Source organism: Pseudoliparis swirei, chromosome 7, assembly GCF_029220125.1.
Source record: "Pseudoliparis swirei isolate HS2019 ecotype Mariana Trench chromosome 7, NWPU_hadal_v1, whole genome shotgun sequence".
NCBI lineage: Eukaryota > Metazoa > Chordata > Actinopteri > Perciformes > Liparidae > Pseudoliparis > Pseudoliparis swirei.
This window is the reverse complement of record NC_079394.1, coordinates 19,191,822-19,219,339: the sequence shown is the minus strand read 5'-3', so window position 1 is coordinate 19,219,339 and position 27,518 is coordinate 19,191,822. Positions and strand designations below refer to the sequence as shown.

Genomic DNA, 27,518 nt, shown 5'->3' with positions numbered 1-27,518 from the left:
CGCCGTGTATTTATTTATTTATTCATTTATTTGTATGCGTGTTATTCGCAAAACTCAAAAAGTATTGAACCGAATCGCATGAAATTTGGTGGGATGATTGTTTATTATCCGGGGACCAGTTGATGAGATTTTGGGATCGATCGGGTCAAAGGTCAAAGGTCATGAACAGGTCAAAATCTTTCGCAGAACTCAAAAAGTATTGAACCGAATCGCATGAAATTTGGTGGGATGATTGTTTATTATCCGGGGACCAGTTGATTAGATTTTGGGATCGATCGGGTCAAAGGTCAAGGTCAAGGTCATGGAAAGGTCAAACTCTTTTTTTACCATAGCACGATACATTTTTGTCCAATTGGCATGCAACTAATGCCAAAATTTTCATAATTCAATGCCCAATCTTGTGATATGCGAAGGTATGCGCTCTACCGAGTGCCCGTTCTAGTTTGTTACTGTTACTGACTATCACCCATTATGCAAGTATATATGAAAATACCCTGTTCCAAGTGTTTACACTCTACGAACGTCATTTAGGGCGACTGACTAGTCAATGGCAGAATATGCTGTTTTTCCAGGTGATTACACCTGATAATAAATGCAAGCTTGAGTCTAGAAAGTTCGATTAAAAAAAAGGTATCATGATTACAGGGCTTTTTTAGAACCACCATGATTAAATCGACATAATCAGTTTAATTTGACTTTTAGCTTGATTTAAGCTATTGCCTCCTTTTCGCAAAGGCCCGCTTCTTCCTATCTTGGGGCTTCTTCTTCGGTACACCATAACTTGGGAGACACCATGTTTTGGCAACAGTCTGTATTATTGTTTCTGGGTTTTATAGGATGTGATGTCATGGCTCAGCGGTGACTCATGTCCTTTTTTCTTTCTTCCTGTGTCTCTTGTGTCCCCTGTTTTATCCTGTGTGTGTGTGTGTGTGTGTGTGTGTGTGTCATGGGCGTGGCTTCCGGCCCCTGACCTCATCTCCACACCTGCACATCATCTCCATCACTTGTCTTCAATCACATCATTCGTTCTTTCCTGTTAAAACACCCGGCTTCCCTCTCACCAGCTTGCCAGATTATTTCACCGTTTTAGACTCTCGGCCTCTCTGGGATTTAGATCACTTTCATATTTTCATTGTGTTTTGACTTCCTACTAACCCATGTTCCCTGTGCCCAGGATTCCTGTTCCTGCACTCCAGGCCAGGCTCCGCCGCTCACGCCACCACACCTTCCTACCCGTGTTCACCTCTGGCTTTGCCAGAATAAATCCTTTCCTTCACCTACCTGACTGTTTCTGCGTCTGCACTTGGGTCCTTTTTTTTTTTTTTTACCACCACAGGAGAGTCAGCATGGGCAGTTGCTAGTTTTTTAAAATAAATTATCAGAAAAAACGGAATCTTGCATGGACAATGCATTCTTTTGGCTGCTTACTACACATAAAACGGCTCTTTTGATTTATGTTGGTGTTCTTTGATTTATTGGACAAATGGCTTTTACAGAACTGATCAAACGTTTGTGGATGTTCAGTTTCCGTAGTTAGTCTACCTGGGTATCATAGACTGTATACAGAGCTGCCAACTTTTCAAAAAACCTTGGAGTGAGATTTTGTCGGGGGTGACCAAAATGTTGCCGCGCACGCAGCCACACACGTTGGTGGCTCAAATATCAGGAAATTTGAATTAATGTGGCGTTGTACCCATGTTGTACCCTGCATTCTGGCCTGGCAAAGGTCTTTTACGAGGCATCTTTGCTACCTTAAATAATTAAAATGTTTTTTAATAACTACTCATTTACAAAAACATGACTAATTCTATTGCACAAATGTCCTGTCTTTATGTTAAATTCTTTATAATACATCTTACTTGTTCAAAGGCCTGCAAATAAAGTGATAAATGCTATGTGGGCAGCCTTAACAAACAATGCTCTGATGTTTTGAGCATGCAGTATACCAAGAGGTTAACAAGGTGCTCTCCTGCTGCTTGTTATGACAGCTGAGTTTACATCACCACACAAAATCACACGCACAAACACAACGAATTATTTCAAGATTTAAAGTTTAAGAGAGTGAGTACTTAATTGAACCACATGTCATTAACAGGGCTCTTACGTTTTGAAGACAGGCAAGAATGACATATCTATCCAGGATGCTTTATTTTCATTGGTTGCTGGATTAAATTGTACAGATACAACAGATACGGTTTTTTCTGATTGGCTATTGTGTAGCACATTTCTTTTTTTTGATTGGCTGATAAGTGGCTCCTCACGGCAGAATTCCAGGGGAGCGCTTGATTCCTCCACGGTGAGGGCAGCGTGGCCAGCTCATGTTTGCGCGCTGCGGCACATTAAAACATTAAATAGCCGAGAGTTTTTTCAGCGTGAGAAATACGATGTGTGGCGGGAGTGCGTGACGTAAGACCGAAATGCGTGACCATGCTTTAACACACCGTAGTCTCTGCTCGTTGTGTCTGTTTGAAAATCTTCTTCTGTTGCTAACTTCGGGACTCTTTGGGGTAAATAGGATGTCTATGCAGCGAATAGGTTTATAGATGCGCTCCTTAGCGCCATCTATCGTCGCGGAGTTTGAAAAGAAACCAACGCGCCTCGGCCCAAAATCAGAATTTCTTTTGCCGTGAGATATTGGTTATGTGGCGTGTGAAAACATGCAAAAGCGTGTCACACGGCGAAACCGTGAGAGTTGGTAGCTCTGTGTATATGGTGGTGCAACAGCATATTCAAACTATGGGCACGTGCTGGGTAAACCGACGTAGGAACCAGGAACTTTAGAATTGTATGTAGAGACGCTGACGGAAGACATTTGTAGACGCACACACCTCGGTAAACAACAGCCGCTTTCTACTCGCCGTGTGTATTTCTGTTCGCTGTGTTGTCTCGGTGATGGATCGCAGCAGATCACATGATGGAGTTGGAAGAGAGAAAACACACGAGAAGAAGAAGAAACGAAGGCGATCATCCTCTTCATCGTCGTCTTCCTCATCCAGCAGCAGGAGTCAAAAATCAAAGAAAACATCGCACAAAAGTCAAGGTTGGGAACTTGGGACCATAAAGAAAGTAGGACGCTTTGACGTATTCTTTTAGAACTTGTTGAACTTCCTTTTTTCTGTTTCCCTCAGATGTGAAAACACAAAGAAAGAAGCGAAGAAGAAGCTCCTCTTCTTCATCGTCGTCTTCTTCGTCAAGTGACGAAAAGACAAAGAAGAAGAAGAAAAGTAAAGCCAAGAAGAAGAAGAGTAAAGCCAAGAAAAAGAAAGCATAGCTGAAGAAACTGAAGAAAATGGAGAAAGAGAAGAAAGAGAAGCTGATGGAGAAGAAGAAAGCAGAGGTGGTGGTGTTGCTGCCCAGCCCTCCTGTGGAGATGCCTCCATCTTACCTGTGGCAGAGAGACGAGGAGGCCGTGGAGCTCGGACCTGGTGGGACATAATGACGTCACACTGTGTTTATCTGGTTGAGATAACAGAGACGACCAGCGGCTCGTTTAACCCTTTGAGTTTCAGACTGATGCTCGGAGCAGTTGTGACATTTGAATTTGTTTCCTTAGGTTTTAAGACATTGTGACGAGTATTTTTCAATTTCCTGTCAATTTATAGTCCAAACGATTCTCGTCAACATCTCAGACGGCTGATAAATGGATGTATTTATCGTAATATGACCTAATACACGTCACACTGAGGGTATAATATTGGGTTTCCTCTGCAGTGATGACCGATGAGCAGAAGGCCCGACTCTCCACCAAGAGGCCCATCACCAAAGAGGAGTACGAGGCCAGGCAGAGTGTGATCCGCAGGGTGGTGGACCCAGAAACCGGACTCACCAGGTGAGCCGGCGAGCAAACGGAAACAACTGTTCTTGTAATAAATTCTACAGCTGAAGATTTTTCTTCTTCTTCCAGATTGGTGAGAGGAGAAGGAGAGATCATCGAGGAGATGGTCAGCCGAGAAAAACACAAAGAAAGCAGCAAGGTATAATAAGAGAGTTTAGATTCCAGCTTTGTGAAATAAACACAGACGTCCTTATCTCTAACGGTGAACTTCCATTCATCCCGTAGAAATCCACGAAGGGAGACCGGAAGGACTTCAAGAAGAAACTGGGAGTGAACCGGTAGAACATGCTGGGATCTACTTTAGGAGCCTCAATAAGCTGAATGGTACATCTCCATACCTGCAAACTTGTCAACTTTCGGTGAAATTCACCGTTTTGAAATCAAAATAGCTCATCCACGTGAATCGTGTACATCCGAAGAGTTTTTGTTTTGGGGTAGGGGGGGGGGGTCAACTGGCCGGCCGGAGTTTATGAGATTGGAGTGAGACACGGAGAAAATGTGAAGTGGTGCTCTTCGCAATAAAACATCTTTGATGGGACGTGTCGCGTCTCGGCCAATCAGCGTTAAGATCTCCACAGCGTTTGGGGGGTTCAGGTTAGCTTGAATGTCACCCCGCTACATCTGCTGCTGTCACGCTGCACGGTGTATCGATACTAACAAAGTACCCGTACGTTAAACACGATATGATTTAGCATATTTTTTGCATCAATACTTAATTAAAAGAGCGCGCGATCAGAGCGCACGCGCTGCTCCGTGTCAAGCTGTCTGCACGCAATGCGCTGCGCAGCGCTCACAGCGAGTGGCGTCAAGTGGCGGAGCTTTTGAGACTTGAAGTCTTCAGCTTTAAAAAAAGAAGAAAAAGATGATTCCAGAAGTGAAATGTTTCAGTTCTTTGTCTCCAAGGCAGAAAGTCTGTAAAGTTGTGTAACTCTACAGCTGCTCATCCTGATGAACTCTGTATCATCTGGTCAGAGACTAACGGCCTCATAGTGTATAATCAATGCTATGATGGAACCATGTAGTTTCATTAATATCTGGCTGTATTAATACTTATAATACTGCCATTTGTTAAGTGTTGAAAAAGTTGGTAAAAAGTGAACCATACAGATGTTTTATTTATTACTATTATAGACAAATTTACCAGTATCGTATTGTTGGTATCATTGTTTTTATGGTATTGTATCGAATTCTGGTATCATGATATTGATGGCAGGTATCGTATAGAAGTTATAATGTTAGTGACAGCCAGGTAGAGGCAGAACAGACTCAGGAACAGAGTCATGGCTCAGCAGAGCTCACGAGTCCTTGTTGTTCAGGCCAGAGAAAGGGAAGTTGGTTTATGAATGACTTTAACCATATGATATATAATGACAACGCATATTTTTTATTACTATCATTATATCATTAATAATATTTCTACTTTATACATTTTGTTGTAAAACTACCAAAGTTCAGCTAAAAATATTATTAGATTAATCAATTAGTTGCTTAAGAGAAGAAGAAAAAAGAAACAAATTGTTGATAATTTCACTTTAAATAATGTAAAAAACATTTTATGGTTCCAGCTTCTTAAATTTGAAGATGTGCTACTTTTCCATTTTTCCTAATTTGAATGATTTTAAAATATTGTTATACTTGTGTTCGCCAGTAGGGGGCAGAACTCATTACATTATTATTCATGAACATTTTACCATTTTGCGTGTGGAAAAAAGGCCAAAATAACTTTGTTCTTTATATATTCTTTATACACTGTACATAAAAACACAAGGGAATGAATACAAAGAAGTTATCCAAAACCTACAAGATACACACCCTGTACAAGGAAGATATTTAACAAGTCGTGTTGCCTATACAGATCTATATATACATACATTATATAAATGCTAACTGTTGATGACAGTGGAGGCATTGCATTAACCTGGGGGGCAGAGCTTGAAACGGTGACGGTTTCCCTAATGTTGGTGCTATATTTAAAAAAGATTTCTCTTTTGTACATCTCCGTTAAAGAGAAAACAAGCCACAGCCAACATGGCCCTTTCTATCTCCACAAAGTAAAGACGGTCCTTTTCAGTGAAGTAAATCGGGGAGTGAGCAGCGTTCACTCTCAGCTCAACACGATAGTAATGTAAGGCAGAAAAGGGAAGTGTAAGGCCTCTGGTAATGTGTGTGTGAGTAGCAGAATCAAAGCGACTCCCCAGAGGTATCCAAGCGTCACAGATAACCGCACCGCTTCTTTACAGGTCTTGGCTTTTAATATCCAGGCAATTCAGATTTCTGAATTAGGACATATAGTTCAGTTGTTGCTAATTTTAGATGAGTGCATGTTTTACAGCGTTTATTTTGCTTTAAAAAAAAAATTACTATCGATTTACAAACAGCTATTCTTGGGTCAGCAGCCTCAGAGTTTTATATATATGCTTCAAGCCAGATCTCTGAAATGGTCAAAATGCAGAGGGACTGTCGTACAGTTTGCAATAGCGTCGTTCTTTACCCGGATAGCTAGAAACAGCCCTGATTTAGTAAGGTATATATACCTATAGATTAGGATGCACCCTCTGTTATCTAGCATTAACTCTCCCTCATTGATATCAAAGGGCTGGACAATATATAAGAAACACCGTACAGGAGAACACAATACAATTCAACAGCATCACAAACTACAGCCTCCAAAACCACGACTACGTTGATGCTCTCGCAAAAAAAATCAGAACCTTCCTGAAGGCAGGATTTCTATCTGAGACAGGTGTACCTAATAAACTGACAACCGAGTGTCGATGAGTACGGACGGATGAGGTCAGTGGCACTTTCTTGTGAGAAATCTCTCCTTTTATTTTTTGATGGGCTCTACAATGTTACATGTGTATTTGTTGCGTGCTAAGATGTGTTCAGGCTCCCTCTGCAGTTTGACGTCCGTACAGCATGTGCCTGTTGAACTGATTGTCAATGCACTCAAACATTTCCTCAACAGTCTGCTTGATATGGGGTGCGGTTGAGTAATATTGCACATTTCCCTTTCATTTGAGCCATATTGGTCCATTGCAGTCGGCTCTCTACTCGCCCATTAGAGGGCCAAATAAAATCATTTGATTGGATAGATTACACATCTGTTCCCATTTTAGTAATAAATGGCGAACAGCATTAAGTAAGTCTGAGCTCTGTGTTCCTACTTCTGACAGCATTTTGAACATCATTTACAATTAGCAGATTATTCTTCCTCTAGAAGGCGCAGCAGAACAGAGAAAAGAGGCCTCCACCTAAATGAGGATTATCTATGAGCACATTCAACGCCTCAATTACAGCCTAGGGACAACCAGAGAGAAGCCATTTCTCAAATTTCCAAAATAGATAATAAACATACAATATAATATGACACCAGATAGTTCTGTTGATACAATTCTGGAGATCTGTAAGTAAAATAATCAAAATAAAATACTGTGCCAGCCAAAGACCTCTTCCGAGCTTTGGCTGATGCAACTGAATTTAAAAGTAAAATTAAAACCAACATTTCTGAAGTAATCCTAAAACACACTTTGTTCACAAAATCAATACATTTTAAAATATCTATAATCTTAAATAAGAATAGTTATCATCAATCGTTAAAGTGTATCCTGAATGAGGTGGTGTTTACCCCCAGAGTAAAGACCCTTGAAACTGGTCTTCAGTGGACCAGATACCAGATCTGCACTGTGATAGAACAATTATATACAAGCCTCAATAAGCCATCAACTACATATATTTACACTATTACATTTGTACACAGGAGACCGTAATCATCCCCTCTCTGTTCATGTGTAGCATCTCATTCTCTACGGTTTACTTTGGCACATTAACCGCGCAGCAGCGGGAGCTTCCCCGAGCGCCGCATGGTGAGATGTGGTCAAATGCTTTAAAGTCCCAGGAACGGTTACCGCGGCAACCATAGTTAAAGGGTCATTTTTCTGTTTGCTTCATGTGATATTTAGATGGTTCTTTGTTCTGAGGGACAACTAGAAAACAAACTAAAACTGGACTGTGTACATTTATTGTTAGCTTTCTTAAAAACCCATTTTGATGCTGTGATGACCTCAGAGGCCTGATGCCGCTGCCCCGGGCCTGCTGCCTCGGTCGGTCCGTCTCCACTAACCTGTTGCGTCTTCCTGACTTTGACTTACTTAAAGATTGTTACTAAGTCTAGTGTGCGTCTCTCCTCCGTTGTTGCGGCCCACGAGCCGGGCGTAAATAATGTTTGTCCAACAGAATCTTCAGAAGGTACATTTTGGCAAACTGATTGTTTGGTCACGCTGGGAAAAGAAACGCATCCAATCCAGTTTTACCCGAATTTTAGCTCCCAGACGAGAACATATCTTATTATCACATAAAAAAGACATAACTTTAAAACTCTTCTCCTCAAAGTTGATCTCTGTGGTACTTGCGGTGCTTGCGGTGGCAGCAGTCCGTTGCAGAGCAGTATCAGAGCGTGGACCTGATACAGGCTGTCTGGAGCCACGCTGTATGTTTGTATCCAGCATTGGGTGCTGGCATGTGTAACCATCACCAATCTAAAAGCCTGCTTCAGGAAACAAACTGGCCGAGTATTCAAGAGTGATCAATATATTCTGACCAGGACAGAAAGTAGAAATATAAGCCGTGTCTATTCGTGTGCAAGTTTCCCATTTCAGGAAGATGCTCTTTGAAATGCCGGTTGAGTTTTGTGTGCGTTGTATAATAAATATCGCCAAAGCCTCGTATCTATGTTGAGTGTGACTGGCATTAGTTTATAAAGAGAGGTCTGTATTGTTTCCATTGTTGCATTTACCCATCCGGTGCAAGCCAGCTGTTTTTAACTCTTGGCGCTTCTCTTTGTCACAGGTCTCTTCCTCAGTCTTTGTAAAGTCTTACACCGTCTCCCTGGTCTCATTTGGGGCTGAGGATGCCCGGATCCAGCTTGGTGCTGCTGCTGCTGCGGCCCCAGCAGCTGGCTGTGATGCTCATGCTGCGCTGTGCTGCTCCCTGGCTGGAGCTGTGAGCGCCCTCCAGCCGCTCGCCGTCTGACTGGCTCTGTGTGCGCTCTGGCCGGTTGTGGATGCTGCCTGTCGGGGAGCTGGGGGCCGGTTGGGAGGAGATGGTGCGCAGCAGGTGGTTCCTCTTCCTTAGGAAGTCACTCTTGGCACCCACGCCGAAGCTGCCTTTACGCAGCACCATGCGCACGCTGCTGGACTTCGCTGGCCGGGATCGGTGGCTGTACTCCAGCTGGGACAGATGAGCGGCATATCCCTCTGTGATGAACTGTTGAGAGGAGACATACCGTCAAGGAGGATTTTTACTTTGTGATGATTGATATTTATTGATTCATTTCAATTAGTTGGTAAATCATTTTCCTCTGGGTTTAGGTATTGATCAGAGTATCCTTGAAATAAGTGAATGCAATATGCGTTTGAAAAGCAAGATTAACTCCCAAAGTTATGCATGAAATAATCAAACGGTACCTGGCACTGGTGCTGCATCTTCTTCGAGGGTCGACCGACGATGAATATTTCGGAGGGATGGAGGCCAATGGAGGTGTAGACTGAGATGTCTTTGGTTGATCCGTAGCCAGCGAAAATCTTCATGTGAACCTGGAATCAGTCAAATAAACAAGAGCATTATTTCTTGGCGACTGAGTCAATATTTCTCTCAGATTAATACCGTGTCAGCACAATTGTTTTCACCTCTAAAACTATTCATTCATTCCATACAAATCCAGTCCACACATGCATAAACTGTGGTACTTATAAAACTGCACATAAACCCCCCATAATCCTCCCAGTCGGACCTCTGTCAGGGACTTGAGGAAGTTGGCCTTGTGTCTGAGTGGGTCGTGGACCAAGCCGTCACAGAAGGAGACGATGCCATGAGGGAAGTTGTGCTGAGATAACCAAGCCACGACCCGTTGCTTCTGCATGTCTGGTCGTCCTGTCGCATAGATGATCAAGTAGCCTAAATCCTGCCAGTGCCTGCAATGAGGAGGAGAATTAAGACGTAAACAACAAAGCTACATGCTGATGTTCTTCAGTCTGAAAGAGACTTTTATGACAACCCAAGAAAACTGGGGAGAAGAAGAGCAGCTCGGTACCTGACAACATCCACGGCTCCTGCACGGACTTTGGGATCACTGCCCATGATTGACACACTGGCAGCAAATGAGCCGTCAATGCTGAACACCACGAACTCTGTGCCACGTGGAATAACTGTCAGGTAGCTGTCTGCAAATGTGTGGTCGCCCCTGAGGAATGAAAGAACAACTACCAATATCAAGCTTCTGTGGTTTCAGGGTCCTGCTTCTGTGCATGCTGGCTCACTGTTACACTCTCATGATTAACCGTGATGTTTGAGCAGAACAGTGACCTCGTTATTGTTATAAGCACCTGAAGCTTTTCCTACTATGGACTAGTCAAAATGTCTGGTGGGAAATTGGCCAACTGAAAAGGTCCAAATAACTCACCTGACAACCATTTTGACCGGGTAGACTCCGATGCCCAGACGTTGGTCCTCTGGGATGACGAAAGACACACGGCCACTACTGTTGGTCACTTCTGTGTTGAAGTACACCCACTCTCCCGATGGAGGCTGGGTCATGATGTGGAGGTCAACCTGTACAGGATTAAAAAACCATGAGCACAAACCACACAGACATTACTGACATCCGTCTGTACATGCTGTTGTGGTGACAGAAGAGAGGTCACCTTCTCCCCGGCCAAGGTGACCATGTCCAGAGGGCCGTACATGAAGCGACCCATCACGACCTGCTGGGAGTCTTCTGTGAACACTGCGTCATTGACTCGGTGATTAGCAGTCACGTTCTGTCAAAGGAGTGAGAGAAAGGTACATGCTGACATGTAACTCACTCCATGACACTTATTGATGGTGACTGTAATAACACATGTTCCCCTTATTTGCTGGATGAGAGAAAGGTCAGCTAAAGAGGAAGGAATTCAGACTTTGGTGATGCGCTAAAGTCCCTGACGCTGACTTTTGTCGATCTGATGCTTACCCTGATCTTCACATGAGTCCTCTTGCGGAGCCACTTCTCTCGAGGTTTTGAGGGGGTGAATTCAGTCACTTCTTTTCCATCGAGCTCCAGGATGCTAGAGTTTTCATGCCTCATGACCTACAGGACACATTTCAGGAACTCATCCTCAGCATCTCGGAAGCGGACCTGCTGGTCACTTATTAACAGCGTGGCAGCTATTCTGATGTTGACTCACCTGTCTCAGGAGAAAAGACACAACATCAGTGGACTCCCAGTAGGATGCGTGGAAGAGGTGCGGTAAAGCCACTGTGGGGAAAGCGGTCAGAGCATCGGGGCAGTACAGGGCAAAGTCCAGCCGCTTTGTGCCCCACCAACGTGCTGCGACTGCGACGGGAACGGAGTAAGGTGTAAGGTGAAACTGTAAGATTCAGTGAGAGGCAAGCGATGCCACGCAAAGGTGCAACGACCCTGAAGCTGGAGTAAAAAGACGATTTCAATCATGAGACGCAATCACCACAGACCCCAGCAGGTTTTTATCTAAAAAGAAGAACAACTTTAGTTTATTATTTCCGGAAAATCAAGTGCAGAAGGAGGAGAAAGATAGATAGAGCTGACCTGTGATTATATGAGCAACTGAAGATGGTTATTCATGTTAGTATGGACGTTAACCACGGATTTTTAAAAGTCTGGATTTATACATTATGCTTATGTCCTAAATCACCAATTATGAGTTTGATTTTGAAAGAATACAAGGGGAGAAAAAAAGAGGCTTTCTGGAAGAGCAGTGTTGACCTTTTGGCTTTTGACACAGTAGAGATCAGTGAACAGAAAAGAACTGCAGCCTCACGTTGTCCCCTCCCTTAGAAAAGTACCTTGGTCCACTTCAGCCTGGGAGTCCAGTGAGACCAGATCAGATATAGCACAGTGCAGCCCTGCTGACGGGCAGTTCTCGTACTGGCCAATGGGACTCAGACTCTCACTAGTCTCTGCCTCACTGTCCAGCTCGGCCACTACATCTGCGTCAGGAGATCCTTCGACCCGCTCTGCTGCTTTCTTACGGGACTTAGGAGGACTTTTCAGGAAGAATTTGTTTTGTGATGAAAGGGCGAGTTGGGACAAAAGGCTGAATGTTTTGGATTGGATATTTTCGCATGATTTGGCTATGGGGAGAAAACAAACACAAAGAAATCTAATGAACAATGGATCCATGTTAGAAAATGACAGTTTAAACAGTTTGAAGAGTTATGTCGCGATGCGTCTGGTATCAGGAAGCTGCCTTAAAAGGAACTGTGGATGTAAAAGGAAAACAAATATTGTTAGTACAGTAACATTAAAGGCAGTAGAGCAGGGGGGCTGTTGAAAGTCTTCTGTTGCGCTGGTATTGAATGAATACAAACCGGTTACAAACAGCTGATGTGCATCTGCTTTACTGTAGGAGCTAAGCCAGCAGGGTGCAGGACAATACTGGGAGGTACAAATAAATGCTCTGGAAACAATGTGAAATAATGAGGAGCGGGAGGACGTTGGTGGACAATCTCACATAGAACACAACAGAATACTGGTCATCTCCGCAGACACTTGACTCGGGAGTGGACAATGCAGGAATGGCTGAGGGACACAGGTGTCCACATTCGATAAATGCAGCACTCGTTCATTGCATTTACATTGAGACAGTGGATAAGTAAGACAGACGGTGAAAAGTGGCGCTAAACTTGCTCTTCTTCAGGACTTTGCTTGCTCAAAGTTAGACTTTGAATTTAAACGATGTGAAGAAAACTCTCTGCTAAGCAGAGTTAGAAAAAGATCGATCTGGCCTACTAAACTGCAGGGTGTGTGTAGAGTCAGAGTAATGGGGTTTTGAGAGAAAGAGAAAGAAAGAGAGAGAGTGTGAGAGAGAAATAGAGATCGAGAGAGAGAGAAATAGAGAAGATTTAGAGAAAGAAAAGAAATAAACTGGGAGAGTAACTGGACAAGTGTTTGTGTGCGTGGAAGAGAGAGAGAGACGGGCGTGTTGGTATTGAGAACACTTACTGTTGGCTATGTTGGTGGAAGTGTAACTGTCTGCCATTCCTGAGACCTGGCTGGCAAGGCTGGTCTCACTGGACCTCCGCTGGCCCCGGGAGAGGGGGCCCGTTACGGGGGATGAGGGGTACGAACTGTCCATGAAGACACCACCATGAGACTGAACAACATCCGCTATTGAGCCGAAACAAGGAGATCCCATTAGACGGAGACACAGGTGGGAACTCACAGTGATGAGGGGGGATGGGGGGTGGGCAACAGAGAACTGTGACGGCAGGAACCATGGTTTCAGAGGACACGTGACACCAAAAGGCGGCCGTATTGTGACCAAGGTGAGATATCTGGAACAGGTCAGCAGGAGTACATTAAACACTTTTCCTCGTGTGTTAGTCACACCTATGTGTTAGTATCGCTTATGAAGGTGCTTCTCATCTTTAAGTCTTTGCAACCAGAATGAAATGGGTCTGGACATCAGATGACCTCTGACCATTATCACAACAAGAAACATAGGAAAATGTATGATGTATAAGTCGAGCTCCACGGAAAGCACACTACCCAAACACAACCTCACATGCGGCACAATGTTCACAACACAGATGCTTTAAAACATTAGATGGGACATGAATATGTGATGGCAACCACGAAATGTAATACCTCATGATATGCTTATTAGATTTTCCAAAGTATTTCCATGATGTTGTACTAATTCTATGTCTAACTATAAATTCTTGAGAGGCAAACAATTTAACCAGTAAAACGACGACTGATTATACAAAGTAATTTAGATCAAAAAGAGAGACGCTGCTAGGAAAAGCACAGCAGTATATACAATGGTCTAGGAGGGTATTTGAGTCATCAGAAACATCGCTTGACTCTTGGAAAAACAGAGATGGGAATACCCAGAAAACACACATGACAGTTATAAATGTGAGCATCATAGACATGAAAGCAAAAGGTCGAAACAAATAGACAAAAGAGACACAGTGAATGGGGGCGAGGACAGATGCGGGTGAAAGGGAGAGGCTACACACACTCCATAGGAGCGAGGGTGGCTTTGAGGAAGCCCTCCTGCCAGTTTAGCACCGGCACAGGGAAACAGGTCTCGCTGATGGTGTCCTGACAGCGAAGGGACAGAAGAGGTCCGCTGTCAAGTAGCAGCTGAGCGTTGCTCTGGACTGTCTCCACTAGAGAGGGAGGTGGAGGGGCAGAAGGGCAGAGGTGGGGGTTCGAGGTAGAGAGCCACGTAGGCAGATATGGGAACGGGAGGCCGAGAGAGGAAGAGAGAAAGAAGACAAGGAAGACACAAAAACATATGAAGCAAGAACAACTGACATGAGACAGAAACGCAAGAGCCCAATTATTTGTAATCGCAACTGCTAGTCAGTCATATACCGTCATATCTGCTCGTCATCAAACTGTTTGAACATACTTAACTCAAAGATTATCTTGAAAACTTAATTTGTACTGAAAACTTTGTTATTAATATACACAAGGCAGACCTAAGGATATTCAGCATCACGCTTGTAAGGCGTATGTAGCTCTTAAATAAGCCCTGGTTCAATGGTGTAAGGTATGTATCTTAACCTTCAAAGAAAATACTCTGCTCATTAGTTACCATAAGAATGTATGTGGCATAACAGAGGAAGAATGGTTTCAAATGTGTGAGAGACAATGTACATCCACAAACACACTAGTATGGAGGGAATTTAGCTGAAAGACCGTAACCCGCTGGCAACTTGCTGCACAACAACAATGTTGGCGGCTGTGCGGGGGCATGAAGGCTGACAAAGATAAGGCTTTACTGGGAAAACATGAATGCTTTTGTTAAAATGATTTTGGGGCACGAGATCCTGAACACCTGCCCTGTGATGCATCTTGGGAACATTCAAAGTGTTGTGATGAGAGAGGACTCTACTTGAATAACATTTTCCGTGCAGCAAGTAAGAAAGCCGTTACCAGAAATTGGCTTCATGTAAACATCCCAAAGCAGATACATTGGCTGGAAATTTTCCAAGACATTTTTGTTATGGAAAAGTCGACCTAACCTCCTGAGAGTCAAGGACAATATATTTAATAGAGACTTGTAGAAATGAAACTTGCATACGAGATGTGACACCAACCAAATGAATGCTCAATTTAAATATATTTGCATGAATAGATAATTGTTTCAAGACAACTACTTACTGTTATATATATATATATATATTAATTTGATATATATTTGTATTTAATTTGTTTACACAACTTACTGTATTATGTGTACAAATCAAATAAAAACCTAACACCTTTTAAAAGCTTTTTTCTTCAGGAATCTCAAGACAGATATTTGTATAAAAAAGGTAGAGAGAGACTCTCAGGGTTACGCCACAATAATGTGTCCAAACAGAATCCACCAGCAGGACTATGACCACATTTAAATGAATAAACTGCTTTGAAGCACAAACAGTAGAAAGATTTTTTTTGAGTTGATGTTTACTTTGTGTGGGAAGGCTCATAGCGTGCTATTACGGTATCTTTCAGGCATGTTGCTTGTGACAAGCATCCCTGGGAAACAGCACAATCATTGTCTCACGCATCAGCTGATCTTAAATTAAAAGAATAAATCAAACAGACATTTCATCAAAGGGAATTTTGCATTTACTTCCCCGTTAGTGAAGCCTGAACTACATGAATTAAACGTAAATGCATGTCTGGATTTACATGAATCGATATCACTGAGGCTTTTATTCATCATCGGTGCAGAGGGCTCACCCAGTAGGGCGGAGTTTCCATCTCCCAGGGGAAAGCGTTGGTAGCGTGGAACGTTGAAGGGAGGCAGGAGGTGAAATTTTCTCTCCAGTAGAGGCTCCAGGCGGGAGGCTGAGGGATCAGCTGGATGGAACAGGTTATATACCTGTTGACAGGCAGGCCTCAGCTGGGCCACTAGGGGGAGAGAACAACCCAAAGATATGAGAGGGGAGAGGAGAAATCTCTGAACCCCTTCCCACAGACTTTCTTGAGATATCTTACTTGCAATTAAAACATTGGTCATGACAACTCGACATACAATTAACACCTTGTCGGTATGCCCTCTAAAAAGGTAACTATGCTGATTTTTGCATTTCCACTTCGGACAAATCTTTTGCATTTTTGTAGACAGCAGGGATATTTTTTTTACTCTTGAATAATATGTCAAAAAAAATGTTTACTATCATTGATAAAATAACAACATCTGTCCAAACTAGCTTACCATCCAGCATAGGAATGACAGTCTTCCTCAGGGCGAGTACCAAGCCCAGCGGAGAGCCAAACATGAAAAAGTCAGACACTTCAAAGTCAAACTTCCCCTGGGAGCTTCCATCCAGCATATTGCTGCTGCTGGACATGCGTGACACTGTGTCGTTCCGCAAAACACTGGAATGTAAGCTGGAAGGACAGCAAAAAGTAATGTCCTCGTGCAGCGCAGAGAATAAATCACACTCTGACAGTACATAACACAAGAATGAGACTGAGGTTATTTGGAATTTTTGTCATTGCACGCTCAACACACCTGGTCAGGAAGGCCTGGTGTTGCTTTATTGTGTCCAGTTCGTAGGTGGAGGAGTCACTTCTCTTGCGTGGCAGTTGCTGCTTGGTGTCGTCACCCGTACAAGCACGAGGGATGTCGATGTTACTGCGACTGAGGTGGCGGCTGCCCTCCAGGGTCGGAGAGGCAAACCCGCTGTTGACAATAATGCCAGGAGAGAGGAGATCCTGGTCCTGCAGGGGTGATTCAGGAACACAATCCTTATATCTTATATGATGGAGAAAAGGTTTACATTGTACAAATTATACACATAAGTAGGGCACATTTTCAGAGGGAACATTTCATTTCTGATATTATCATATTTATTGCATTTGTCAAAACAATGTCAACTCTGTGAGTTCAAATATATTTTTGAGATGTGTATGAACTACTCTGAATGTTACCTGCCCACTGACGACACTGCCCCTGCGACTGCTGTTCTGGCTTTCATTCACTGTCTGATTGTTACCGCACAGAGCATCAAATCCCAAGATTCCTCCCACACAGTCCCCAATGAGGCACACCTAAAAAAGATCAGACAGAAAGTTGATGGAACAATATTTATATTTTGGACACACATCCATAAGGTTCAAGTCTGTCGAAAATGTCCAACCACCTGCGCCTACACAGTTCAATAACACAAACGAGGGGAATAGGCTCAATCAAAGGCTGTTTTCCACAAAAGGGAAAAAATGGTATGTTAATGCATTTCTGTTTTTTGGGTGTATCCTATGATGCATTTTTTTATATTTAGATATAAAAGGTTTATAAGTATACATGTTCATAAAAAAAAGGCTCAGCTGTGATGCGAGGATATTATGTACATATATGGTTAAGAAAAATAACAGAACACATAAATTGTTATAAAATGTCATATTACACTTCAGCAACTGACCTGGCCAGAGAACGCTGCCCCATCCACAGACTTTATGAAGTCGGTGTACACCTGGTTGGCCCTGACGACGACGGTGGCCATGGCCTCCTGGTACTGTGGAGCAGAGGTTGCCAGGAGCGGGAGAGCCGCGAGCGGGATGCGGTCCTGGCTGCTCGACAGACATCCCTCATCGTAGCTGTATGGGCTCAGGCTGCCGCAAAAGACCACAGAGGAGTGTGAAGAAACAAAGACAGGAGGAGAGCGCGTCGTGAGCTGCACCTGGAGCTTTCCCACCAAAAGCAAACAGCCATCACAGTGAATAAACAGGAGCCGTCAATCATCATCCACGATGCCCGCAGCCAACTGTAAGCATGCGTGTCCTCTTACTTAGACACCAGGGAGAAGGCCTCGGCACAGATGGCAGGGCAGGGCACCAAGCGGATGGCGATGCGTCCCAGCGCCGCGGGGTAGTGAACACGCATGACCGCGTCGAAGGCCGTACTAATCGTGTTGACGTCGGCCTGCTTGCTGTTCTGGTCCCCGCCGCCTGTATCCAGGATGTTCCCTCCGTGCAGAACTAAGATCAGCACATGGATCTTGGACGGCTGCAGACACTGCTGGGACGAGCTCTCCTGAGAAGAGGAATAAAAAGACACGGGTGCTGGATGGGGATGACAGGGAGAAGAATGCTCAAGATATTGTAGATTTACTTGTGAAGATATCCCTTTTATCCGCGTGACCAAAGACAACATGCTTAGAGGGGGAAGCATCACAGATAAACAATAATCCTTGAGCTATTGTGAATGGCATTATTTGTGTGAGTCACATGGACAGCACAATAACAAACACACTTCTTTTCAAAACCAGAGAGGGGTAAGGAACCATGAAGGGGAACAGAACAGAGCCAACCAACACTCCACCTGGACGACTGTTCAACCAACAGCAAACCACGACAATGCTCCCTGAGGACAAGTCACATTAAATACAACATAATGTGCAATTTTGTCTTTGAAGTCCGACACAAAACTGTTCAAAGAAGCACTCGATGTACACTCAACGCCACAGCTGCAGGAACACAGACGGTTGGAGGGTACAGGTTGTGGAAACAAAAAGGGCAGTAAGTACTGGGTTTGTTGAGGGGGATGAGGGGTCTCTGTGGAGCGACTGAAGCCCACAGGGCACTCTGGCCAACATGTGTACTTACTGACTGGTACCTCGTTAGCGTGATGGTGGGAATGGGAGAGCTATCGGTTTGGCCGCTAACAGAGCCACGCATCTGAACACAAGAGCACAGAGAGGCTCAGGGACCAAACAGCTCTCCTCTTTCCCCCCCAAGCCGTAAACCCTGATGCAAATGACGATGCTTTTGATCATGACACCATGTTTAACTGAAGCTGTTGGGTCCCGAAGTGCATTTTCCATGGATGGTTTTTCAGGAATATTTATTTCAGACATGCATTGTGTTTTGTAAATACACATTCACCGTCCAACACACGTACCTCATCTAGTCTTTCCTCACTGGTTGCTCTTTCATAATCCACTGTGATGTCCTTCAACAGATCACCTGCAAACACACACACACTCTTAACATCAACTCCAAAGGCAGAGTGACCTTTCATGACAACGTATTCATACTCATCATACCCGGCGTGTCCTCTGTGTCTGCGGCTTCAATCTTGTCTATGAGGTCGTTGGAGTTCCACTTGGCGATTTCCTTTGGGAGGACCTCCTCGCCTTCTGACAGATCCTCTGCAGGGGCGACACAAGATGCATCGTGATCAACTGAAGGACACGTGCCACTCGGGGCTCACAAATTTGTCATCGCGTCAACAGTTAACACAATTTATTATGATTAACAGGCTCATGAGTGACATTGGCTTTCTCAGTTATATCATGTTGACCAATATAAAAAAGGTACCGTGTCAAGCGTTCCAGATTGGTAAAGTCAAATAAAATAAAAATATTGAGTGGTACTAATTACTTAATGGACATCAAATGCATATTACGCCGAGTACTCATGTTTGATGTGTAATCGTTGTCGCAGTGTGCAGGATGACAGTGGCCAAGTAGTGTAGCTTTATTACCACAACAAACAAATCCATTTACTCAACAATGACCGTCTGAGAAGAGGCTTTAAATAGTACGCATCTGTAGCATTTACATGAATCAGTTGACAGACTGTGTAAGCCATCCACTGACATGAATCTGTGATTTGAACAAGGCGGCACAGGATATGGAGATATCCCTTATTACCACATCATTTCTGTCCTGTTAAACTGCCACTCGCTTCATTTCAGAGAAACAGGCTGTTGTGTCCCGTTCACTTTAGTTTGAACACATTTAAAGTAAAATGTAACATTCGATGTACAAATGTCATGTAACTCCATTAACATCAGCTTCATTACAATACAAATAAATAACTGTTGTAAAGAAATGGAAGTAGTTTTATAGGACTTGCTTTGGATACAGGAAGTTGGAAACATTTTTCTCAAACCCGAGTAAGACTTCTGTCTCTCACAGATGGTGTGTCCTGTGCACAGTTCAACATCTAGTGACTTTCTTTTATTCTTTATTAAAGTAACTTTTTGTTGTGTCATTTATTTCACAGGATATAACAATAGGCTTTCGCTGAATCAATAAATAACATTTTATTCCAGCTTCAATTGCAAGTTGTATCCTGGTTTGATTATAGACATGTGTAATTGTAGCAGATAAGTTTGTTTTCTCTGGTTTGAAGAATCAGTACTGCAATACCAGACACACCGAGTGTGGCCTCCACGAGGAGTTCTCCTCCGAAAGCTTTCGTTTATTCATTTGCACTAAGAACAGCAAAAGTGGAACTTGAGTCAAAAATAAACTTACTTCTCAAGATTTTGTTACAGAGAATTACTGCAAGAGGGACTTGACCACACACATTTTAAAGGTAAAGATCAAGGTAAGCTGAGCCTTTGGTATTACTCAGTCTCTTTATAAATATAATGTGTGTACCTCCATCATGTGCTTCAACCAGGCACACACACACACTTATGTTCATATACACTGCATCTTCATTCTGATACACCATCCTCATTTATTTACCAGAATGAAATAACTGCAGCGTAAGAACATCTATAAATCAATTATAACCCGAGATGGGCAGCATATCAGTTATCACTGTATTGACGGTGACTGAGACAGAGGGTTATGTACTTTATGACAGAGTATTCATGCATTTAATCCATTCATTTGATAACATGCAATGTCCGGCTCATAGCATTGCATTAGTCCATACAAACATGAATACGCCAACGCAAAAGATAATTCGGCTGTCAACACTATTCATTGTCCTTGATTGCATAACAGTTTCACAATGGCATGGGCAGAAATGCATTGAACTTTAAACAAGTGGAAACAAACGAATGCAGCTAAATCAGTACCAACATAATACATGACAATTTTATTCTCATTTCATCAACATGATCACAACAGGATGATACACTTGGCCCGTGTCCTCGGCCATTCTCATCCAGCAGAGAGCAAGGATGTCGTACCATACCCACCTATCTCAACTGCAGCCCCAAAGCATGCTGGGTATCTGGGAAGTTTAAGAACTGATCTGTGGTTAAAGAGATGCATGCAGAGTCAGGGGAGGGGGAGGGGAGAACAAGCAGGTTTTTGGAAAACTGAACACAAAAACAACACTATGGATCCAACTATTTACTCCAATTAAAAATCAAAACTGGGTTACCATGAGCATCGAAGAACTCCTCGTCAGAGCTGTCTGAGTCTCGAGCTATGCTTTGCATCCTCCACTCCGAGATGCTGTGACGAGATGGACTCACTGAGAAACCGCACACACAACAAATTCAGTGTTATTTTGGGACATGAGTTTGAGCCTCTCTCTTTCCCTTTTCAACACTGGCTCGCACGCACACACACACTCTTTACAACAAAGAAACATTGCACAATCTCCCCCAACACACACACAACAGTCTCTGTGGTGCATCACAGATGGACTGCTTGGTGGTCAGAGGGGTTGCGTGAGAAGTGAGGCCCAATGTTACACAGTCAAGCTACAAGCACCCCAACCAACAAATGCCAGCCGGGGAAAATGGCAATACGAAAAGAAGGCCATGTCTATCACATCTCTGTCTGTCTATGCTTTGTATACAGTATATAATTAGTGTGGAGGACAGAGGGGGTGTTGCTCTAAGGGGCAGACTGGTGAGAGGGGGGCACAGCTGTAGCTGTCAGCGCACAGGATGAAACAGCAGTGCTGGAGGGGAGGTTCACTGTGAAGAGCGTCAGCCTTCTCTGGTCTGTGACGTCAGCACTGCTGTCCAAGAGAGAACCACAGGGGGTAGGGTGGGGGGTGTTACAGATGAGTCAGGGTCCCAGTGGCAGCTACATCGAGCACTGCCTTGAGGTAGGGGTGACACTGGAGATGGGTGTGTTCAAACATGTGGTTTGTGATGTTACAACTGCTGCTAAAAATAACCCAGGAGAGATACAAAGTTGTAGGGGAGAGGAGAGGCGACATTGATAGTTGACAAGCAGTCGATCAGAGTAAAAACAGTCCAAATAATCAGGGATCTGACAGAAAAGCCATTTGAGCTCAGAGCTCTTCTGTAGCCATGGATTAATTCAGCTGGGAGCACTGCGTATACAACTGAACCATGAAACACAACAAAGGTTGTCCATGTTCTCTTGTTGGATGGACTTTTCGGTTGGCGTGTCATTTTAGATTTGACTATGCATCTTTCAGCTATATCTACGGTCTTTGAGAAGAGATGAACCAAAACATTTTAGTTAGCTTCTTCACTCAGAACTGAGCCATGACGATACTTCCTGTGGAGCTACAGAGTTTTGAGGCAATCTTGATGGATAAGAGTTCATTGTTAAATATATTAATCGATCACCAGCAAACCAGTAAGTTTTAACAGCCACCTTTCAATCTTACAGGGGTGTCTGTGCGTGTCTGTGTGTGTCTGTGTGTACTTTACTACAAAGAATAAACACAAATCCTCCAAAGAGAATAAAGCATTGTGCTACTTTGGCTTTGCACAAGCTTGACCTTGTTGAATTCTGAAGTCTCAAATATTAAAACTGTCTGTGTTTACACTTGGAACAGTTTGAGTTTGTTGTTGGTAGACTTCAACCTTGACGGTGGAGTCTGGGGACAGACTGAACAATTAAAGTGCGTAATAAGAGATGAGATCATATGCAAAGGAAGGATTACGGCTTAGGACACCCACTGTCATACACAGAGGTGACAGATGAAGAGGTGAAGAAGGCATGCTCCTCACCTCCTCTCTTTGATGAGCGGGAGGATCGGGATGAAGTGGACCACTGTTTGGTGAGTACACCTCGAGGCTTGAGAGTCTCTCCACCCGAGCTGACAACCACCTCCTCAGCTTCAATGGAGCTGATCGCCTCTTTGACCTCCTGCTCTTTGTCTGGAGACTGAGCACCTCCGTTAGCCTCTGTGGCCTCCTCCGCCTGACTGAACTGGGCCATTTTCGTGGCCAGGGCCAGCTGGGTTTCCAGTTCCAGCTGCCGGATGTCCTCCATGGTCAGACCGTACCACTCATCCTGCCAGCACCAGGCCTGCCGGTGGGCACGCACCATCACCTTTCTCAGTCCTAGAAAGAAAGAAATTGTAAAATATATATACTTAATTGAGGATCATGCACAATATGATAGACAGGGATCAAAGAACAAGCCTTTTAATTTTTTGGGAATGTGTCAATCTTTTTACAATTGTAAAGAAGAAAACAGGAAAGTAAAACAGAAAAAAGTAAAGAAATAAATAAGATACAAACAATAACAAAGGCAAAACTAAATAAATAAAAATATTAATAATAATGAATAATAAAACACCCACCCATGGCCTTCCCATTCTTTCACATTACAATATTGTAAAACTAAAGTTAAGTATTTAGGTTTAGTTACAGTCAGTCAGACAGATAAGGGCAGAAGACCTACAAAATTGCACATGCATACATACAAAGTAATAAATTGTAAAATATGACAATCAAAAAGATATAAAACAATCAATCATACGGTTTCTACATTTAGATTATTTTTAGAGTATTACATAGAAGTATTAGATAACATTCCAGATAACATGCTGTTACATCTGTGACAGCATACTCACCAACATCATGGATGAAGCGTTCGATCTTGGACTGCATGCCCCAGTAACGAAACTCCACCTTGCAGAGTTTGTAGGCACACATGATGGGGGTCTTGCCAGGGTTGTTGTTGTAGTCCTCTATCCAGTCGTCCTGCAGAGGACCCCTCTGAGTCTTGGCTGACTTGAAGAGCCGTGTGTCCTCCTCTGCTTTGTACTCATAAGGCGACATTGGATCTGTCACGATGTCGATTGGGTCTGCCAAAGGTAGTTAAAATACAGGAAGCAAAGATTAGTGGAGCCAGGTGTTTGAAATGTATTGCATCAATTATACTCTAATACTCTAGATCTGTAATATCATACATAACTTCAAAGTACATGAGGGGGTGGAGTAGTTTCAAGGCCTTTGTGTTCAAACACGTGACATTATTTTATTAACTGAATTTCAGGGTTATGAATACACATACAATGATAAGTCATTCATTAAAATTACAATCAATGTGGTAACTGGGTCACTGCATGCCTAAAACCATTCAGTACCAAGCAGCTTCATATTCAACTGGCTTGCTATCAAAAAGAAAAGAAAACATGCAGTCGCACTTTATTGCCACAAGTGGGCCTCGTCTGCTCCTTTTGTCTGAGACACAAGAGGACAGATTCAAAAGACTTCTGACTAAACATACTACTAACTTGTCTCCTTAAATAACTGTTGAAAGAAGTATCATTAATTGTTGGTTCTCTAATATAGATACAGTGTGTATACTGAGCTGGCTAAATGAGTTTGACTCAGAGCTAAATCAGCCTGATACACATTAGTTTAAATTTGAATATATGGGTTTATGTCATCTTCAATGTTCAGGGCAAATTGTCTCACCAATAGTCCTCTGCCTCTTCTCTGCTGCAGACATGTTGAAGACATCTGCTTGGTTGCCTGTGTCAGGTTTGTAGTAGGTCTCAATGTCAATGGAAAACTTCTCGACAAAGGGGCAGGTGTATCTGAAGGACCAGAGGCAACAGCATCAAGTAAAACAGAACAAATGTCCCAATAAAGCAACCTTGCATTATGATTGGAATCTTCTTTCAATGTGAGACTTCTCAATGGCTTAAGATCACAACTCTATTATTAAGAGTGACAATACCCTCTCGCTGCTGAGTATAGGACACTTGTTGCATCTGAGGCGTGTGCAGCAAAGCTGCCACTGGTTGAATGGATGTGTCAACAGGCACTTGCAGTCTATCAATGCCCTGACAGTAAAGTCAAGGGCACCTCTCTGTTCATCACCTTCGAGTCTCGTCGTTTGTTAGGGCGCACACAGACAAACACTCACACCCTGCGCATGAGGTCCCACCAAAATCCAACAGCCTGTGAGCGCCATTGGCCACAAGCCGATCTGATGGTCTGCTCGGCAATATTCAGACAACTTGCTCTGAGATCATTATTTTCTCTCGACTTTTATTGAGGCACAACGGATAATGCCCATTCTGAAATACTGCAGAATCGTGGCATTTTATACTGGATATGAGCACGGTTAAAATGATTCCCTTAACAGGTGGAAGGGGGATTGTTGTCTTGTTGTTGATGCAGTAGTTGTACATCTCTGCACAGAGCCTTTTTCATATTGAAAGAACACATTTAGAGTGTTCTGCAACCCTTGGCAGCGTTTAATACACTCCCACTCCTGCTCTGAAGAGGTGTGGAGGTGTCCTTCCTGCAAACCTCACCTGGTGCGGGTGTAAGGGTAGGCGTTCCAGGACTCCTCTTCAACCCTCAGTGCTGCTTTGGGCAAGATGGAGCAGAACCAGCTGGGAATGTGCATGCCAATATGGTAAACCTTGTGGGTGTACTGGCCCGCCCCACCCGGTCCATCTGTGTAGGGCTGATTCTCTAGAATCTCCACCCCGCTTCCTTCACCACAGCTCTCATCTCTGCTCTTTTTCTGTTGGAGAAATAAATATAATGAGGTTGAAGTGAGTTAGTCAGTTGTTCATGTTTGCATACAAGTACTAGTGTAAAAGGAGTTCTACATTTAGAAATACAAATAGAAATGTACGCTTGATCTGAAACATACAAAAGAAGAAGGAAATGAAAAACAAATGAATGAATGGCCAATGAATAGCTTCCTGAAAGCTTAGCAAACTCTGAATTGCAAATTAGAAAGCCCAAAACCAGCTCATGGAGCCACACCTTTCCCATATTTACATTACAGGTGCACACTGGAAGAGAGGCTGGGTGGAGCTTGCCGATGCAGTTGAGGTGACTTGCAGCCAGGTGACTCACGAGGTGAAAAACAGGAATGTGTGGCTTGGAAAGAGGAAGACTCACAAGAATTGTTATGAAATCAGTGAAGCAGGAAACGTGGACAGAAGAGCATAGTCCAAGTGCTGACGATATTAAAAACACAGGGAGCAAAGACCGAGGACCATAAATGTCAGAGATTACTGATCATCTTGCTCCCATCAAGCGCTGGACAATCTTTTCACACATACACAATGTAACACACAGAATGTATGAACACAGTATTTAGTGCAGCACTGGGACAAGAGGGAGAAAGATGTTTCCAGTCAGGATGGAGTAAAGGCAGCAAGTCAGCGGGGAAGGGAAGAGGAAGCCATGGAGGCGTCCAGTGCTCCGGACCTCATTCCCTCTGACAGGTCATTCATTAGCCGCCCGCTCTGCTCTCAACAGCCCAGACACAGATCCAAAGACACAGCACAGACGCCACAACACCATCTAACTGGCTGCACAGCCAACCAGTACACGAGCCATGAGCCGAGCGTTGAAACATATGGACAGTGACATGTATGCATGCAAACACCGTGAAGATGTACGCAGCTGTAGAAGTACACACATGGAGACAATACATGCGTGAGCACAGATTAACACATTTAAATGTAAAGGTGTTCACCCCAGAACACAACAAACATGTCTTTCCACTTAGAGGAGTATCAGTTGGCTTTTCAATTAGACCGATCACAATCAGGTCTGTCCATCATTGTGAGGACCATTATCATTATCCCTGGAAACATTTACTGCTGTTGATCTTTCCAAATGTAATCGTTTTTTCCTTTGTGGACAGACAACTCCTAAGATTGTCCAATTACTTCTGAAGGTAAAGTCAGCCGTCTAGTTAAAAGGAAACAAATACATTTAATTATGTTCTACTGTCCCTGAAGTAGAAAACTGACGGGTGACAGCAACCTGCCAAATGAGACGGATGAGTCTCTCCAGTGGAGCAGGCGAAAGATCACAAGATATAGACCATAGGAATAGATAACGTGCTTTAAGTTCAATGAACACTAAAAGTCATTTTAGATTCTGAATGAAAACAAAGGGGGTTTGTTCCTTTGTGTACAGGTACAAAGCCGTGGAGGAGGAACTTTAAGGCGCAAATAGTTTCAGAGTCTCTGGAGCATGTTGGCTGTCTCCAAAGGGGCCCTCCTCGACACCGATCTACTGGAAAATCCTTTTTGGCTCATTAAACAATGACAAAGTGTGTTGGAACTTCAAGTCCTGCCCCCTCGCTCTCTAACCGACCGTTCTTTAAACAGCCATAAAACCTTCACAAATAAACCCATCACCATGAAAGCCTGCAGTACGCGTTTAGATCTGACCACTCCGACAGGATGAGAGTCACATCCTGGTTTTCTTCCCTTGCCATCAAGTTAGTGAGGAGTGTTTCCTGTTTGAGATGCTTCTTTTCACTTCACTCCACAGATACAGTTGCTTAGTCAGAACATGATGGATCTGAGCAGATGAATATGAGACAGTGAGATATCCTCATAATTAATTTCTCACACATTCAGCATTTGCTTCGTGCATTACTGCAAATCCCGATGTGGTAATAATTCAATTCCAATTATCTTTCAAATGAGAAGAGGCCATTGTCAGGGCAAAGGCAATGAAGTGGGAGGAGGGATGGGGCGGGGCATTGCTGGCTGAGGTGTGTGTATGTCCAGGCTGTCCTAAGGCCCGACTTCATCTATGAGGCCAACACCGGGGAAGAATGGCAGGCAGGCCTGCCTACATGCTGCAGTTGCCCTGGTAACATACAGCAGTGAAGCCGGGGTATTCACAGACGCCAGCAAAAACAGTCTCCGCTTCTAATACAGCTCTCCCTTTTCATTCCACCCCTTCTCTCATTA

General features: G+C 43.5%; 2 protein-coding genes across 7 annotated transcripts in view; one reads left to right on the top strand and one right to left on the bottom strand.

Annotated features, from left to right (window-relative positions):
* The first annotated feature begins 2,820 nt into the window (after window positions 1–2,820).
* arl6ip4 (ADP-ribosylation factor-like 6 interacting protein 4) lies at window positions 2,821–8,769 on the top strand. The gene is given in 6 exon segments (XM_056418302.1): window positions 2,821–3,040; window positions 3,129–3,425; window positions 3,712–3,829; window positions 3,905–3,974; window positions 4,061–4,159; window positions 8,684–8,769. Coding segments are annotated over 5 exon segments (690 nt in total). The 5' UTR covers window positions 2,821–2,892; the 3' UTR covers window positions 4,118–4,159; window positions 8,684–8,769.
* Window positions 5,559–27,518, bottom strand: part of LOC130196293 (membrane-associated phosphatidylinositol transfer protein 2) — a 38,719-nt gene continuing 16,759 nt past the window's right edge. For 2 of the 6 annotated variants that reach the window (XM_056418285.1, XM_056418283.1), the window contains 25 exons: window positions 25,098–25,312; window positions 24,250–24,371; window positions 23,400–23,633; window positions 22,549–22,884; window positions 20,991–21,083; window positions 18,908–19,012; window positions 18,763–18,827; window positions 18,468–18,539; window positions 17,651–17,895; window positions 17,285–17,474; window positions 16,794–16,913; window positions 16,375–16,583; window positions 16,075–16,250; window positions 15,597–15,767; window positions 13,877–14,029; window positions 12,855–13,019; window positions 11,696–11,983; window positions 11,059–11,207; window positions 10,845–10,961; window positions 10,537–10,653; window positions 10,296–10,444; window positions 9,927–10,076; window positions 9,627–9,807; window positions 9,301–9,429; window positions 5,559–9,100 (listed from right to left, as the gene is read on the bottom strand). In XM_056418285.1, the coding sequence (XP_056274260.1) occupies window positions 8,729–9,100; window positions 9,301–9,429; window positions 9,627–9,807; window positions 9,927–10,076; window positions 10,296–10,444; window positions 10,537–10,653; window positions 10,845–10,961; window positions 11,059–11,207; window positions 11,696–11,983; window positions 12,855–13,019; window positions 13,877–14,029; window positions 15,597–15,767; window positions 16,075–16,250; window positions 16,375–16,583; window positions 16,794–16,913; window positions 17,285–17,474; window positions 17,651–17,895; window positions 18,468–18,539; window positions 18,763–18,827; window positions 18,908–19,012; window positions 20,991–21,083; window positions 22,549–22,884; window positions 23,400–23,633; window positions 24,250–24,371; window positions 25,098–25,312 (4,323 nt within the window). In that variant the 3' untranslated portion in view covers window positions 5,559–8,728. The remainder of the gene's footprint in view (window positions 9,101–9,300; window positions 9,430–9,626; window positions 9,808–9,926; window positions 10,077–10,295; window positions 10,445–10,536; window positions 10,654–10,844; window positions 10,962–11,058; window positions 11,208–11,695; window positions 11,984–12,854; window positions 13,020–13,876; window positions 14,030–15,596; window positions 15,768–16,074; window positions 16,251–16,374; window positions 16,584–16,793; window positions 16,914–17,284; window positions 17,475–17,650; window positions 17,896–18,467; window positions 18,540–18,762; window positions 18,828–18,907; window positions 19,013–20,990; window positions 21,084–22,548; window positions 22,885–23,399; window positions 23,634–24,249; window positions 24,372–25,097; window positions 25,313–27,518) is intronic. The other 4 variants (XM_056418288.1, XM_056418287.1, XM_056418286.1 and 1 more) reach the window with 4 other exon arrangements.